A 13,780-nucleotide genomic window follows, 5' to 3' on the forward strand; every position below is an offset into this window, starting at 1 on the left:
TAGATTTGGGCAAAATTGAAATGCATTATGTATAGAGTCCCCTTGAGTTGGAGTTGACTCAACAGCCCCTAACTACAACAAAAACAAAACTTTATTGGCTTAAAAATAAATTCCTAGAAGCATGGCTGCTGGAGTCAAGGAGTGCACCTACATTTGTGATTTCAATAAACATTGTCCATTGGCTTCTTACAGATGTTACAGTGGTTTCATCCTCACCAGCAGTGCAGGAGGGAGCTTGTCTCCCCAGACCCTTGCCAGCTCAGCGTATTATCCAGCATCTGATCTTGCCAATCTGATACGGAAAGCCATATCTCTTTGGGCCTTACTTTGCATTTCTCTTCATTACAAAGGAAGTTGAGCTTCTTTTTGTATAGGAGCCATTTTTATTTCTTTAAATGAGGAAAGAATTGACCATTCTTTGCCTTTTTTTCTGTTGGGAAGTGGTCTATTGTTATTCATTTGTAGGAGTGTTTTATCTGTTAGAGGAAATTTATGTGTGTATATTGTTACTGTTCTTTGTCATCTAGTTGGAACCAGCCCATAGTTGACCTTGGGGGGGTGGGGTTGGGGGCAGGGAGGGATTAATCATGGGGTTGTGCAATTTGATGGGGGCAGGGTGAGGGATATTGAAAGAATTTGTTTTTGAATTTTATAAATAAACTAGTAGAAAATTTTTAAAAATACAATGTTGAGGGAGAAGGGGTGTAAGTTCTAGGAGAATGCACGCAGTGGACTCCTTTTTTTATGTGAGGCATGGAGTGGTCCACAGGGATTCTACAGTCTGTAGGGACACATCCACATGGGGAAAACATATAAAGAAATGCATGGGATTCATAAACACCAAATTGTCTTGAGATCAGGGCAATGTGATTGGCAAGTCAGCGAGACCTCTGGTTGAAATGATGGGTTGTCAAGTTGAGAAGAAACATGCATGTTTCTTGTATGATTATTTATACCTTTTTGAATGCTCTGAGCATTTTAAATATATTTCCATGGGCACACAACATGCACATATTGCCTTCTATGCAGGCGACCAGAGTTCAGTTCCCAGCCAGAGTACTTCGTTTCCAGTCTCTATTTCTCTGGTGTTGAGGCTTGCTTATTGCTGTGTGTTTTCACAGAGCTCTCAGACTAAAACTAGGAAGAAAGGACTGATCTCCTCCTTCTAGAAGTCAGCCAGAGAAAACCCGTGGGTCATAGCTGTCCAGTCCATAGCCCATCGTGGGGTGGCTGCAGGCCGAGCAGCGAGCCGTTCTGCTTGTGAGGATGTCATGAGTCCGTGGCTGAGTGGACAGCAGTTACCAACAACAGCAGCATATGTGTATATTGTGCTGCAATGTAATGAATTTCTTATTGTGGATCATTGCCAAACGTTTGGAAGACACTAGTTTAGAAAATACTCCCCAAAACAAAACAAAATTACAGTATTTCATGCTCACACCAGTCATAGAAGAATGTATGGCTTCTCTCCCCCTCCCTACAGAGCCAGCTTCCCACGGCCACCTGGACCTCACTGAGCTCATCGGTGTCCCGCTGCCCTCCTCAGTGTCCTTTGTCACTGGCTACGGTGGCTTCCCGGCCTATAACTTCCAGCCCGGTGCCAACATAGGCCGACCGGCCCGGACCCTCATCCCACCCATCTTCTTCAGGGACTTTGCCATCAGCGTCACGGTGAAGCCCAGTGGCAGCCATGGCGGCGTGCTCTTTGCCATCACAGACGCCTTCCAGAAGGTCATCTACCTGGGCCTGCGGCTCTCGGGCGTGCAGGACGGCTTCCAGCGCCTCATCCTCTACTACACGGAGCCTGGCTCCCCCGTGTCCCACGAGGCGGCCGTCTTTGCAGTGCCTGTGATGACGCACAGATGGAACCGCTTTGCCGTCATCGTCCAAGGCGAGGAGGTGATGTTGCTCATGGACTGTGAAGAGCACAGCAGCGTCCCCTTCCAGCGGTCCTCCCGGGCCTTGAACATTGAGCCCAGTGCGGGCGTCTTCGTGGGCAATGCGGGAGCCACAGGCCTGGAGAGATTCACTGTGAGTGTCGCTCCAGGCAGATCAGGGAATCTCCTGAGTACAGACTTAGTACGCAATGCACACGAGCAAATGCCGTTATTATAAGAAGCATTGGTGGTACATTGATTAAGTGCTCTGCTGCTAACCAAAAGATCGATGCTTTGAACCCACCAGCTGCTCCATGGGAGAAAGACGTGACAATCCGCTCCCAGAAAGATTGTTGTTGTTGTTGTTGTTGTTAAGTGCCGTTGAATCATAGGCGACTCACAGCGACCCTGTGAACCGAAGTCCTCAACACTTGTGTGACTCTCATCCTTTCTCCAGGTTCATCCCCAGAAAGATTACAGCCTTGAAATCCCTGTAGGGCAGTTCCTATAGGGTTATTATGGTTGTAATTGACTCAACAACAAAGCTGGTTTTACTGTTTTAGTCTTATGTCCTCATAGAGGTATGCGGGTAATGGTGAAAATAGCTTGGAGCTCCAGCTAACGGGATTTATTTTATATCGGAGTTAAAATACGTGGAAAGTGGCCAAAGCGTGGCTTGGTGAGCTTGTTGCAGCCACAGAAACCTAGTTCCCCGTCCTGAGTTTTTAACTTACTCGCCTGATGATTCCAGGCTGTCTGAGTCCTCCAAGCTTCAGATTCCTCGTCTGTGAAGTGAGGAGAGTCAACCTGCTTGACAGGGTGGTGAGTTAGAGAAGAGAACGTGTGTAAAAGCACCCCTGTGTTTTAGGAGGGAATCCCTGGCTGGTGCAGACGCCACAGCGCTTGGCTGTTAACCAGAAGGTTGGAGCTGTAAGTGCACTCAGAAGTGCCTTAGAAGAGGGGCCTGGATAAAATCGAGCCACTGGGAATCTTTCGGACCACAGCTCTGCTCTGAATCACACGGGGTTGCCGGGACTTGGAATCCATTCACAGGAATTGGTTTGGTGTTTCGGGTTAGTGTTAGGCCAAGATTTGAACACATTGTTGTCTAAGGACCTTTCCAGCTTACATTGTTGTTGTGTGCCATCAACACCAATTCATAGTTGACCCTCCAGCAGATTTTTAGAGGCTATACATTGAGAGGTGAGTCTGCGCTTTCTTCCTCAGAGCCACTGGTGGATTCCAACTGCCTGCCTTTGGGTTGGCAGAGCATCTCCTTACCACTAGGCCACCAGAGCTGTCTTTCTGTCTGGCTAACAGGGTTTGTTTTTAATTTGCTGGAGATCTGATACAAGGAGAATAGCCAAGGGCAGGGGGCGCTTCCTCACAGGCGACTCGTCCTCGTCCTTGCACTTGCTCTTTCCTGTGTTTTCCTCTGTTCCAAAACCAAGCATGGTCTGCTGCAGGCGTGCTGTGGACGTGCTAATGATGTCCTCTGCTCCCTCTGCTTTTCCCCAGGGCTCCATTCAGCAGCTCACCATCCACCCCGACCCCAGGGCCCCTGAGGAGCTGTGTGAAGCCGAAGAGTCCTCGGTGAGTCCCTGTCCTCACGGTGGGGCCAGCCTCTCCGGGCTAACGTCCACGCCAGGGAGGGCCCAGTGCCCGGACCGTTCCTCATCCCCAGCATCATGGCGCCTCTGAAGCCTCTCCTCTGGGCAGGCACTGCCTCACGTCCTATTTTGGGCTTTTTGGTTTTGTTTTACTTTTTGAAGAGTGCTTCAGCTGTCTGTTTTTGCAGGGGGCTCTGGCTTTTATACAGTGCGAGATCCTTTCGCCGCTGTGGCGGGCAGTGGCCTGGTTTCCAGCCTTCCTGCCAGGCAAGGGGGTCAGGATTCTAAAATCAGAGTTAGAGCTCTAAGACATTCTGGTGTGAATTTCTATAAAAATGAACCTAAATTTAGCTTTTAGGCTTGGCAAGTGCATCGGTTCCTAAATTGGGAGTGGGGTGGTAGGCAAGATGGATGGCTTGTTTCTCTGGTTCCTTTCTCTCTTTTCTTCTTCTTTACTTCATTCATTTCTCCTTCCTTCCTTCTTCCCCCTCCCTCCCTCTTTCCTTCCCTTCCTCCTTCCCTCCTTCCCTTCCTCCCTTCCCTTTTCCTTCCTTTCATCCTTCCATCCTCCCTCTATCAATTCTCTTCATCCCTCCCTTCTTTGCTTCTTTCTCCTTCCCTTCTTCCAAGATCTACTAAATGCCTGTCAGGTGGCACCCTGGGTAGGTGCTGGGGATTCGTGGATAACCCAGATGCTGTCCCATCCTCCAGTGCCACATGCAGTGACACATCCCTCACACCCACATGCAGTGACAGAGCTGAGAGAGACTGAAGTCCAGGGGAGGATCGGGGCCAACAGGGAAAAGAGACACAATGAGAAGCAAGTTAGAGATGAGGTGATGCTTGACCAGTGACAAACAGGTGGTAACCGGATGACACAGCTGGGGGGCATTCCGGGCAGAAGGGGCCTCGTGTTGCAAAAAGTCAGGGGTTGAACAAAAACAAACAAAAAACTCACAAACACTGGTGGCTATTTGACTCCAGCTCCAAATGTCCTTCCAGCAGTCTCTGTAGCTGTAACTCTTAACGGAAGGGGATTGTCCATCTTTCCCCCTTGGTAGAGGTGAGCAGAAATGGTATATTCCTGGAGCTTCTATTCCTCTTTGGATGTGTCAACCTGAAAACAAAGCATACATTTCGTTTCTTCAATAAACACAGCTATCAGCTTAAGGAACTCTGTGTGGTGGTGGATAACGTGTCAGGATGCTACCTGAAAGGTCATTAGTTCAAACCCATTAATCACTTTAAAGGAGAAAGATGAGCAGGCTTCCCGCCTGGAAAGAGTTACAGCCTCAGAAACTGGAAAGAAAGTCATTGTGAATCAGGTTCACCTCAACAGCTGTAAGTTTGGTGTTTTGCATTGACTAAACCTGCTTAGTGGGGTGGTTGGTCTCTGAGCAGTGGGATGGGACAGTCCCCAGAGGTGGCATTTGACAGTAAGAATGACTGTGCTCCTTGATTCCGTGACCCAGCCTGGCACTCAAGTGATGCCGAGAACAGGAAAGCCTTACGTGTGCTCACTCATTCATCTCCAAATTGAGTCAGATGATAAGGGATGTTTACACAATCGTGGCACACACACTCACTGGCTACCATTTGTAGGCTAATTGTGAATATTATGTGGTAACAGGAAAGGACACTTAGGATTTTATTACTGATTACTTCTTGTTGTTGTTTGTTTGAGCAATAAAATGTAGAAGAAAACATGGCTGTCTCTCTCGTACACATGCACCACCATGTTCTTCCACATTTCCGGTCCTTTTCACTTGCAGGGCGCTCATGTAAACGTCCCCCTTTCTTCCCGGTGTCATTTGTCCTCACAGGCCTCAGGAGAGTCGAGCGGCCTTCAGGAGGTGGACAGCGTCGCTGAGATCCTGGACGCTGTCACTTACACTCATGCCCCGGTGAGTACTACCGGGCCTTGCTGTGCAATTGTGGGCCTGAGGGGCACTGGAGAGATCCCAGAGCCCCAGAACTGGCTTCTTACCTGTGGCCATGATCTTTGACTCACCTAGTTCAGGAAAGTACTGGCTGATGGGCATTTTGCACATACTCCAGGTGGAATGGCACATCATGTCCCTCAGTAGGGCCACCTTGTGCTGTGGACACAAGAGGACTGACTGTCCAAAGGGAGATGCAGTGTCCCTTCCCGGCTCTGGGACCTCGGGTCACTTAGCCTCTCAGACTCAGTTTCTCTTTCATAAAATGGTGATGACAGTGGTCCTGTCCTGGGGCGAGGGGTGGGGAGTGGCAAGATTACCTGGAGCAGCACAGACACAGGTCCGAGCCCACTTCCTGGCACCAGGGAAGTGACTTGAATGGGGGCTGTTGCTCAGGCCTGAACTATGAGGGAGCTAATGGAGCCCACCCGTGGGAGCTGCAGAGCCCCCGCTGTGGTTTCACCTGTGGCCCTGGGAAAGACAGCTGCTCCCAGGGGAGCCGGCCTCCTTCCTCCTGGGAACACACTGAGGCCCAGCCGAGGAAGCGGTTTCAGACACACTGAGTCAGACTGTGTGGACAGCAGGCAGCCCAATTTTAATGAAAATAGCAAGTAGGTTATGAGTCACTGAAAACAGAAAAAGGTCAGACAATCACCTCAATGAGTCTAGCTCGGTCTGGATAGAAAAAACAGCACAGCACAGAGACCATGGCTAATAAATTATAGACCTGTGGTGGCAGAGATCCGGGTGTGGCAGGATTGGCCCACAGAGCTTTGCTCTCGTTGTTAGGGGCCCTGGAGTCAGTTCTAATTCACAGTGACTCTAGGTACAACATGACAACACACTGACCGGCCCTGGGCCACCCTCACAGCCGTTGTTACGGTTGAGCCAATTGTGGCAGCCCCTGCATTAGTCCATCTCCTCAAATATCTTATTTGCTGATCTTCTCCTTTACCAAGAGTGATGTCCTTCTCTGGGGATTAGTCCCTCCTGATAAATACGTTTAAAGTCTGTGAGAGACAAAATCTCACCGTGCTCACTTCTCAGGGGCATCCTGGCTGTACTTCTTCTAAGAGAGATGTGTTCATCTAGAAGCCCCTGGTATTTTAAGTGTCAGAGATAACGAGGATTGGCACGGGGTAGGACGGGGTTCAGGGCTGTTGTTCATAGGGTCGTTATGAGTCATACTCGACTCGATGGCACCTGACAACAGCTATACTTGAGAGTCATCCGTTCTTCTTCTGTCCTTGTTCTTGGTCTAGCTTTCACTGGCATGTGAGGAGCTCGAGGATACCAGGACTTGTGTCAGAAACACCTCGAGCTGGTATCTTTGCTTTTTAACACTTTAAGAGGTCTTTTGCCATAGGCTTCGCAGTGTACTGTATTGTGGATCCCTTGACTGCTCTTTCCCTGGGTATTAATTGTGGACCAAGGTAAAATGAAATTACGGGCAACTTAGGCTTTTCTCTACCATGATGTTGCTTATTGGTCCAGCTATGAGGATTTTATTTTCCCTTATGTTGAAGTGGCCTCTATACGGAATTTCCTATCTTTGCTCTTCATCAGCAGGTGCTCCACATCTTCATTTCATGCATACAAATTTATAACATCTGCATATTACCCATTGTTAATCAATCTTACTCCAATTTTGATGTCAAATTCTTCTTTATATTGTTCAGCTTCATGGGTTTTGGTCAGCATACAAATTGAATAAGTATGTCGAAAGGCTCTAACTCTATTGCAAACCTTTTCTGATTTTGTTGTTTTGTTAAGTGCCGGTGAGTGAAACACGAATCATAGTGATCCTATGAACAAAAGCCCTGAACCCAGTTCTATATATCTGTTGTCATTTCATGTTGTTTAGGAAGTGGATGCCATTCCTGCTTCCAGGTGTGTCTCAGTCTGGGAGCTCCACCAAACACTGTCCACAATGGGTAACCATTATGGCAATAATAATTTCTAATTAATAATAATATTATCTCTGATTTTAGACCATGCAATATCAGCCTGTTTTCTTCTTGTTTGAAATGCTATCCCATCATCTATGAGCTAGAAATGTGCCTCTTTGAAGTTCCTTGGTATCAATGGCCAAAGCAAGGCTGTAGAAGGGACAAGAATTCTGAAAGGATGCGTGAGGAGAGCTAGATTTGGTGCTTGGATATCCTAGTGCCCTGTATAGGCTCTGTCAGGCTATGACTCTGTTACAGGCCAGAGACAGTGTTGCTGTCCCCCATCCTCAGGACCACAGCCAATTCTCAGGCAGCTGAGATGGAGGAAAATAAGGGTCAGCTGCCTACTTAGTGATAGGTTGGGTGATGTCTCTGTGCAGCGTTGCAATCCTCTATACCCATCAGGTCTTTCACCTCTTGGGCATGTCCAGGACACAAGGCACCAGGGCATAGAGCAGTGGTCTCTTAGGCCTTCTTAGCTAGACTCTATACCCCTTCTCCTCAGTGTATAGGTTCAGTCTTATGAGGGAGACGGACTGAGGCAGAGAGGCCAAGAACCCCAAAAGGCCAGAGAGAGACAAGACATGAGAGTGGGGATTTGAGAACATGAAATGATCATGGTGAAGGGGTGATCAGGGGTGGCTCGTGATAGGCAGCATATCCTTATCTGGAGGATGAGAAGCTTTGCATGTGGACAGAGTAATGAAAGGAGATAATGAGGAGGGGAGGTGACCAGCATCCTGAAAGCCCACTGTGAACTTGGTGCTCTTGTATGTGTTGTTGTTGCTGGTATTAGGTGCCATTGAGTTGAGTATGGCTCATATAGCAGCCCTGTGAACAGCCACCTCAACCTTGTCTCCTCTTCAATCCTCTCTGACGCCCTAGAGCTGAAGTCACTGTGCCAATCCATCACACGGAGGTCTATAATGCCATTATTTTTTCCCTGTAGTCCGGCAAGGGAGGTGCATTAGCCCCGTGGTGCAGGTCTGGAGGCAGACACTCAGAAGGCAAGGCCAAGTGCCAAGAGCATTCAAGTGCAGAGTCGGGACTCCAGCCTAGACTCTCTGCTTCCCACCTGCCTCTCCCCTGGACCTGAGCCTGCACATAGAGACAAATATAGGAGGTCATGAAACAAGTCCCCAGAGTGTCTGGAGAAGTGAGAAAAAGGTGTTGATGATTTGAAGGATTTGCCAAGACCCTCAAAAACACTTACTTTACCATTCTCCATCCTTACTCTTCTCATGATTTTTAAGAGAATGGATGCAGGTTGGAAGGTCCCCAGCAGCACAGTTTGCACTCAACTATTAACCGGAAGGTTGGCAGTTTGAACTTGTTCACTGACACCTAATATTCTGCCCTTGTCAAGATTACATTACAGCCAAAAGAACCCTGCGGAGATTGGGGGAAGGGGTGGTTCTACTCTGTAATCCATGAGGCTGCCCTGAGACTCAAGTTGATCTTATTGGCCAGGGGCTTTGCTTTTTGTTTTGGGTTGTTGGTACAGACTGGAGTCCCTCCATGTGTGAATACCAGCTCTGATAAGTACCAGTTATGGACCTTTGTTTTTATTATTATGTGCCGTCACGTCGCCTGCAAGTCATATGTACAATATGACTATGTACAATAGCTCTAAACTCTCCCCTATCCTGAGTCAATCTCACTGACTCAAACACACCTAATCCCATTACCCAGTTACCGTGTCAATCCATTTCATCTGGGGTCTTCCTCTCCTGTGCCATCCCTCTACCTTTCCAAGCATGATGTCCATCTCTAAGGACTGGTCCCTCCTGGCTACGTGCCCAATTTAGCCTCTCCAAGCTTAGTTCCCTCCTCAGTTAAAATGGAAATTCACGGGATTGGCATTGGCCTGGAGGAATTTGTACATGTTAGAGTGTGCACTGAGCCTGGCCCTTGGCAACCAACCAATGAATGAGTGTCAGTGGTGGTTGTTGAAGTCAGTCTCTTGTGTGGTCTAGGAAGGTGATGTGTTAGAGACTCCAGCTTAGGACCGCATTCTGTGCCGTTGGACCTTCCCTCCCTGACACCTCTTTCTGCATTGTCTTTGGGCATAGTTTCAGGATCTGCCCAATCCTTCAAGAGGGATATCATGCTGGGGAAGGTCAGCAAAGCCTCAACCAGATGGAATGACACAGTGGGCTTGAGAATGAGAGAAATAATGAGGATGATACAGAGTTGGACAAGGCTCAGATCTGTGAACACATGGAGTTGCTGTGAGTCGTAGCTGATTTGATGGTACCTAAAAATAACTGGAGGCCAGGGAGGGACTTGCCAAACCCCTTTGCTTGACATCAGTACTTAGAGAATTCCCCCAAGGCTGTGACTTTGAGGTCTGGGAGCTGCGTCTCTTCATGCCACTTGTCTGGTTCTAATGATCAGATCTTCCTTGTATTCTCAGTCTAATTCTTGCAAAGCCATTCACCTTTAGTGCCCTTTGCTGTGAGGTGCTTTCCCACCCATTTGACAAAGGCAGATAGCTAGCCTAGGGCATGATGAGCTTTGCTTCAGCCTGTAAGTGGCAGAGCCAAGACTTGGGGCTCTGTCACCTGCGCACGCACATACACACACACACAGACGCCCCGGCCTGGGAGCCCCCCTTCACCCTGTCCTGGAAGAGCGCCACCGTTCTGTACCGCAGCCACCCGTCAAGGGCAGGGGATTTCCCTCCTCGTCTCAGACGTTCCTCTCCCCTCTGTCTGGCTTTTTTCTTGGAACCAGTCTCACTTCTCCGTCCTCACTCTTTCCAGCCCGCCACCCTCCAAGACATGAGCCACAGCCCTCGAGCTGAATCACAGCCTTTCTGCGCCATCGGGGGCTTTAAAAACATCCTGACTCCTGTCCCCATTTAAAATAGGAGCCCCTGCTGGCCCGTTCAAGCCCCTGCTCAGCCAGCCTCTGCTGACACTGCTTCAGTTCCAGAAACTTCTGGCCTGTGCTGACTTAGAAGCAGCCTCCTTTCTTCCTATCCTGGCTGTGCATCAGCGAGCGTCACCTGTGAGGGTGGGATGGAGTATCTCTGAGAAAAGATGCTGCGTACGTGGAAACTCAGGCTCAGGAGGTGTGCAAGGAGGCCTGAGAATCTGGATTTAGGAAAAGCTCTGCAGGAGATTCTGACCTGCAGCCAGAATGAGGGCCTCTTGTGCGGCTGTACTCAGAGTTCCCCCAACACTGTCACTTCTATCCTCGCCTTAGCTGGAGGTCTTGGGCCAAAGCAACTGGTTTGTACTCAACAACTAAGTTAAAGATTGAACCCACTGTGGATCTGCTTCTGAAGTGGTAGCTAAGAAAACCCAGTGGTACACACGGTTCTATTTGCCTGTGATGCCCTTTCCTGTCCCCATCTCTGAAAATCCCCAGCGACCCTGCAGGGTCTGTCCATCCCTCCTCCTGGGAGGCCACGCATGCCCAGTCCTCCTCCCTGCGCTTGGCTGGCACTCTGCTGTCCTTGTGTCACATTACATCACAGTTGGGTGTCTGCGTCTGCTTCTTTGTCTCCTCTGTGGTCCAGTTGTTTGAAGACAGACACTGTCTTCATTATTCCTTCTCTACCCCCAGGGCTCAGCCAAGGACCTGGCAGATGGTAGGGTCTTGGGAACTGACTCCTGCTGTATCACAGTTCCCATCCTTATTGACCCCTGAAAGCCAACAGTGTCCAGCTTAAGGCAGGTCCCCGCAATCCCACCCTCGAGGGTCAGCTCACCGGGATGGTATGCTGCCCTTGAATGGGGCTTGTGGCTGCTTTGCTGGGGGGTTTTCCAAAAGAAGTTTGTGACTGATGAGTGGAGCCCTTGATTTCATATGAACCCAACCTTTGCACCTCGAGTTACAGAGCTCAACTGGAACGACCTCATCCTACTGTCCTCCCACTCCCCACTCCTCTACCTGCCTTGTCTCAAATCTGGATGCCTCATGAAGAAGCATCATTCCTGGACTTCGTTGGATTTTCTTGGTACATCCGGGGAACCACAGTGAGGTAGCTTCGTCTTGAAGCCACTTGAAGGAGAAGAGATAAATCGCCGGGGCAGGCAGGAATCCTTTATGGCCCACGTACTTGAAATTTTCCTTCATGTTTCCACCCTGGAGATTATATGTTGTTATGTGCTGTTGAGTCATCTGTGACTCATAGCAACCCTATGTACAATAGCTCTGAACCTGACCCTGTTGTTGTTGTTATGTGCCGTCGAGTCACTTGCGACTCATAGCGACCCTATGTACAACAGCTCTAAACTCTGTTCTGTCCTGTGCCAATCTCATTGTCTCCAACACACTCATCCCGATTGCCCCAGTCACTGAATCAATCCACCTCCCAGAGGACCTTCCCCTCCTGTGCCTGCCCTCTACCCTCCCATGATGTCCCTCTCCAAGGACTGGTCCCTCCTTACAACATGACCAAAGTATGTCAGACGAAGCCTCAAAATCCTTGCCTCCAAGGAGCAGCCTGGTTTAACCCTTTCCAGGATGAATCTGTTCATTTTCTTAGAAGTCCATGGCACTCTCAGCACTCTTCTCCAACACCAAAGCTCAAAAGCATCAATTCTCCTTCTATCCTCCCTGGTCATTGTCCAGCTCTCTGACACATAACAAGTGGTTGCAAAGACCATGGCCTGTTCATGTTCTGTATGTACAACAGACCTGACCCTATCCTGGGCCAATCTCACTGTCTATGACATACCTGGCCCCATTGTTCCATCACTGTGTCTCTCCATCTCACCCAGGGTCTTCCTTCCTCTCCTACATGGTCCTTCCACCCTTCCAAACATGGTGTCCCTCTCCAAGGACTGGTGCCTCCAGGCAACATGTCCAAAGGGTGTGAGATGGAGATTATACAGTACTTTAAATAACAGATTTGTCTTAATGGCACAAATATTCCAAGTAAATATTTTAAAATTTTAAAAGTGCAGATAAGCAAAAAAAATATTTAACCATCATACCAATACCTAGGGTGCTCTGGTGGTCTAGTGGTGAGAAATTGCACTGCAATCCCAAAAGCACTGCAATCCCAAAAGCACACAGTTCGAGTCCACTAGCTGCTCTAGGGCAGAAGGGTGGGCATTCTCCTCCCATGCGATTAACTGCCTCTGAAAAGATGTCAGAGCATCAGCTATGGGTCTGACTCGAGTTCTGACTCGATGGTACACAACAACAACCACTAAGACTAGAGAAAACCACTGTTAAGTTTGCTCTTTCTGACAAAAATCCTCACAACTGACCAATAAAGAAAGAGCATCATGATAAACAGAAAAAGGAGTGACGGTGATAAGCATTTCATTTTACTTAGCTCTTCAATACATACTCCTGGAGGCATCAATCAAGAAATCAAGCAGTGTACTGCAATGGGCTAGTTTGCTGCCAAGGACTTCTATAAAGAGCTAAAAGTGTGAGATGAAAGACTTAAGATGTCTTTGGCTCAAGCTGTGGTATTTTTAGTTGTGTCACATGCATATGAAAGTTGGAGAGTAAATAAGGAAGATAGAAGAAGAATTGTTACCTGTGAACTGTGATGCTGGTGAAAAATATGGCATAGCCTGTCTTGGAAGGAGACCAGCCTGAATGCACCTTGTTGTTGTTGTGTATCATTGAGTCAGATCCGACCCACAGCTGACCCCTCAGCAGGTTTTCAGAGGCAGTTAATCACACAGAAGGAGATTGCCCATCCTCCTCCAACAGAACAGCCTGAGGAGTTGAACCACATGCCTTTGGGATTGTAGCACAACTTCTTACCACTAGGCCACCAGAGCTCCCTGAATGCTCCTTACAAGTGAAGATATTTTGGACCTGCTATCAGGAGTGTTCTGTCACTAGAGAAAGTCATCAAGCTTGGTAAAATAGAAGGTGAGCAAAAAAGAGGAGGGTGTCTATGAGATGGATTGGCCTAGTATCAGCAGCAGTGGCCTTAAACACAGTAGAGATTGTAAAGATGGTGTGGGACCAGGCTGCAGTTCTATTCCGTTGTGCATACAAAGGTTTGCTCAGAGTTAGAGTTGGTTCAAAGGCACCTAACAGCAAAAACAGCAGTGAAGTTAATTAGAGGTCCCACTGATGGGGCTCATGCAGGGGTCAGGCACTGTGTGGAGCACTTCCATGTATTTTCTACCCTCTGAATAATTATTGTGATGCCTGTTCTACAAGAAAGAAAGCAGAGATTCCTTGAGTTTCCATGTCTTTCCCAACATAATTTAGATAATAACTAGAGAACTAGGATTTTGCTCATATTTGATAGTAAGAGCTGAAGCATTAAACTACTCAGTTATGGATCCTCTAAGAATACTCTCTGTTCTAATGGACGAGAAATAGCACGGGATGACAAAGCAAAATATTACAATGAAATGTGCAAGGAGTTGGAGTCGGAAAATCAAAAGGGCCGAACTCGCTCAGCATATCTTAAG

At 48.2% G+C, this 13,780-nt stretch overlaps 1 protein-coding gene across 1 annotated transcript in view; it reads left to right on the forward strand.

Annotated features, from left to right (window-relative positions):
* The window catches only part of COL15A1 (collagen, type XV, alpha 1), a 211,009-nt gene that overhangs the window by 128,063 nt on the left and 69,166 nt on the right, over positions 1-13,780 (forward strand). The window contains exons 2-4 of the mRNA XM_006886968.1: positions 1,484-2,031; positions 3,396-3,470; positions 5,311-5,391. Of these exons, the coding sequence (XP_006887030.1) occupies positions 1,484-2,031; positions 3,396-3,470; positions 5,311-5,391 (704 nt within the window). The remainder of the gene's footprint in view (positions 1-1,483; positions 2,032-3,395; positions 3,471-5,310; positions 5,392-13,780) is intronic.

Source organism: Elephantulus edwardii, unplaced genomic scaffold, assembly GCF_000299155.1.
Source record: "Elephantulus edwardii isolate Elephantulus edwardi_28Jun2011 unplaced genomic scaffold, EleEdw1.0 scaffold00052, whole genome shotgun sequence".
NCBI classification, from domain to species: Eukaryota; Metazoa; Chordata; class Mammalia; order Macroscelidea; family Macroscelididae; genus Elephantulus; species Elephantulus edwardii.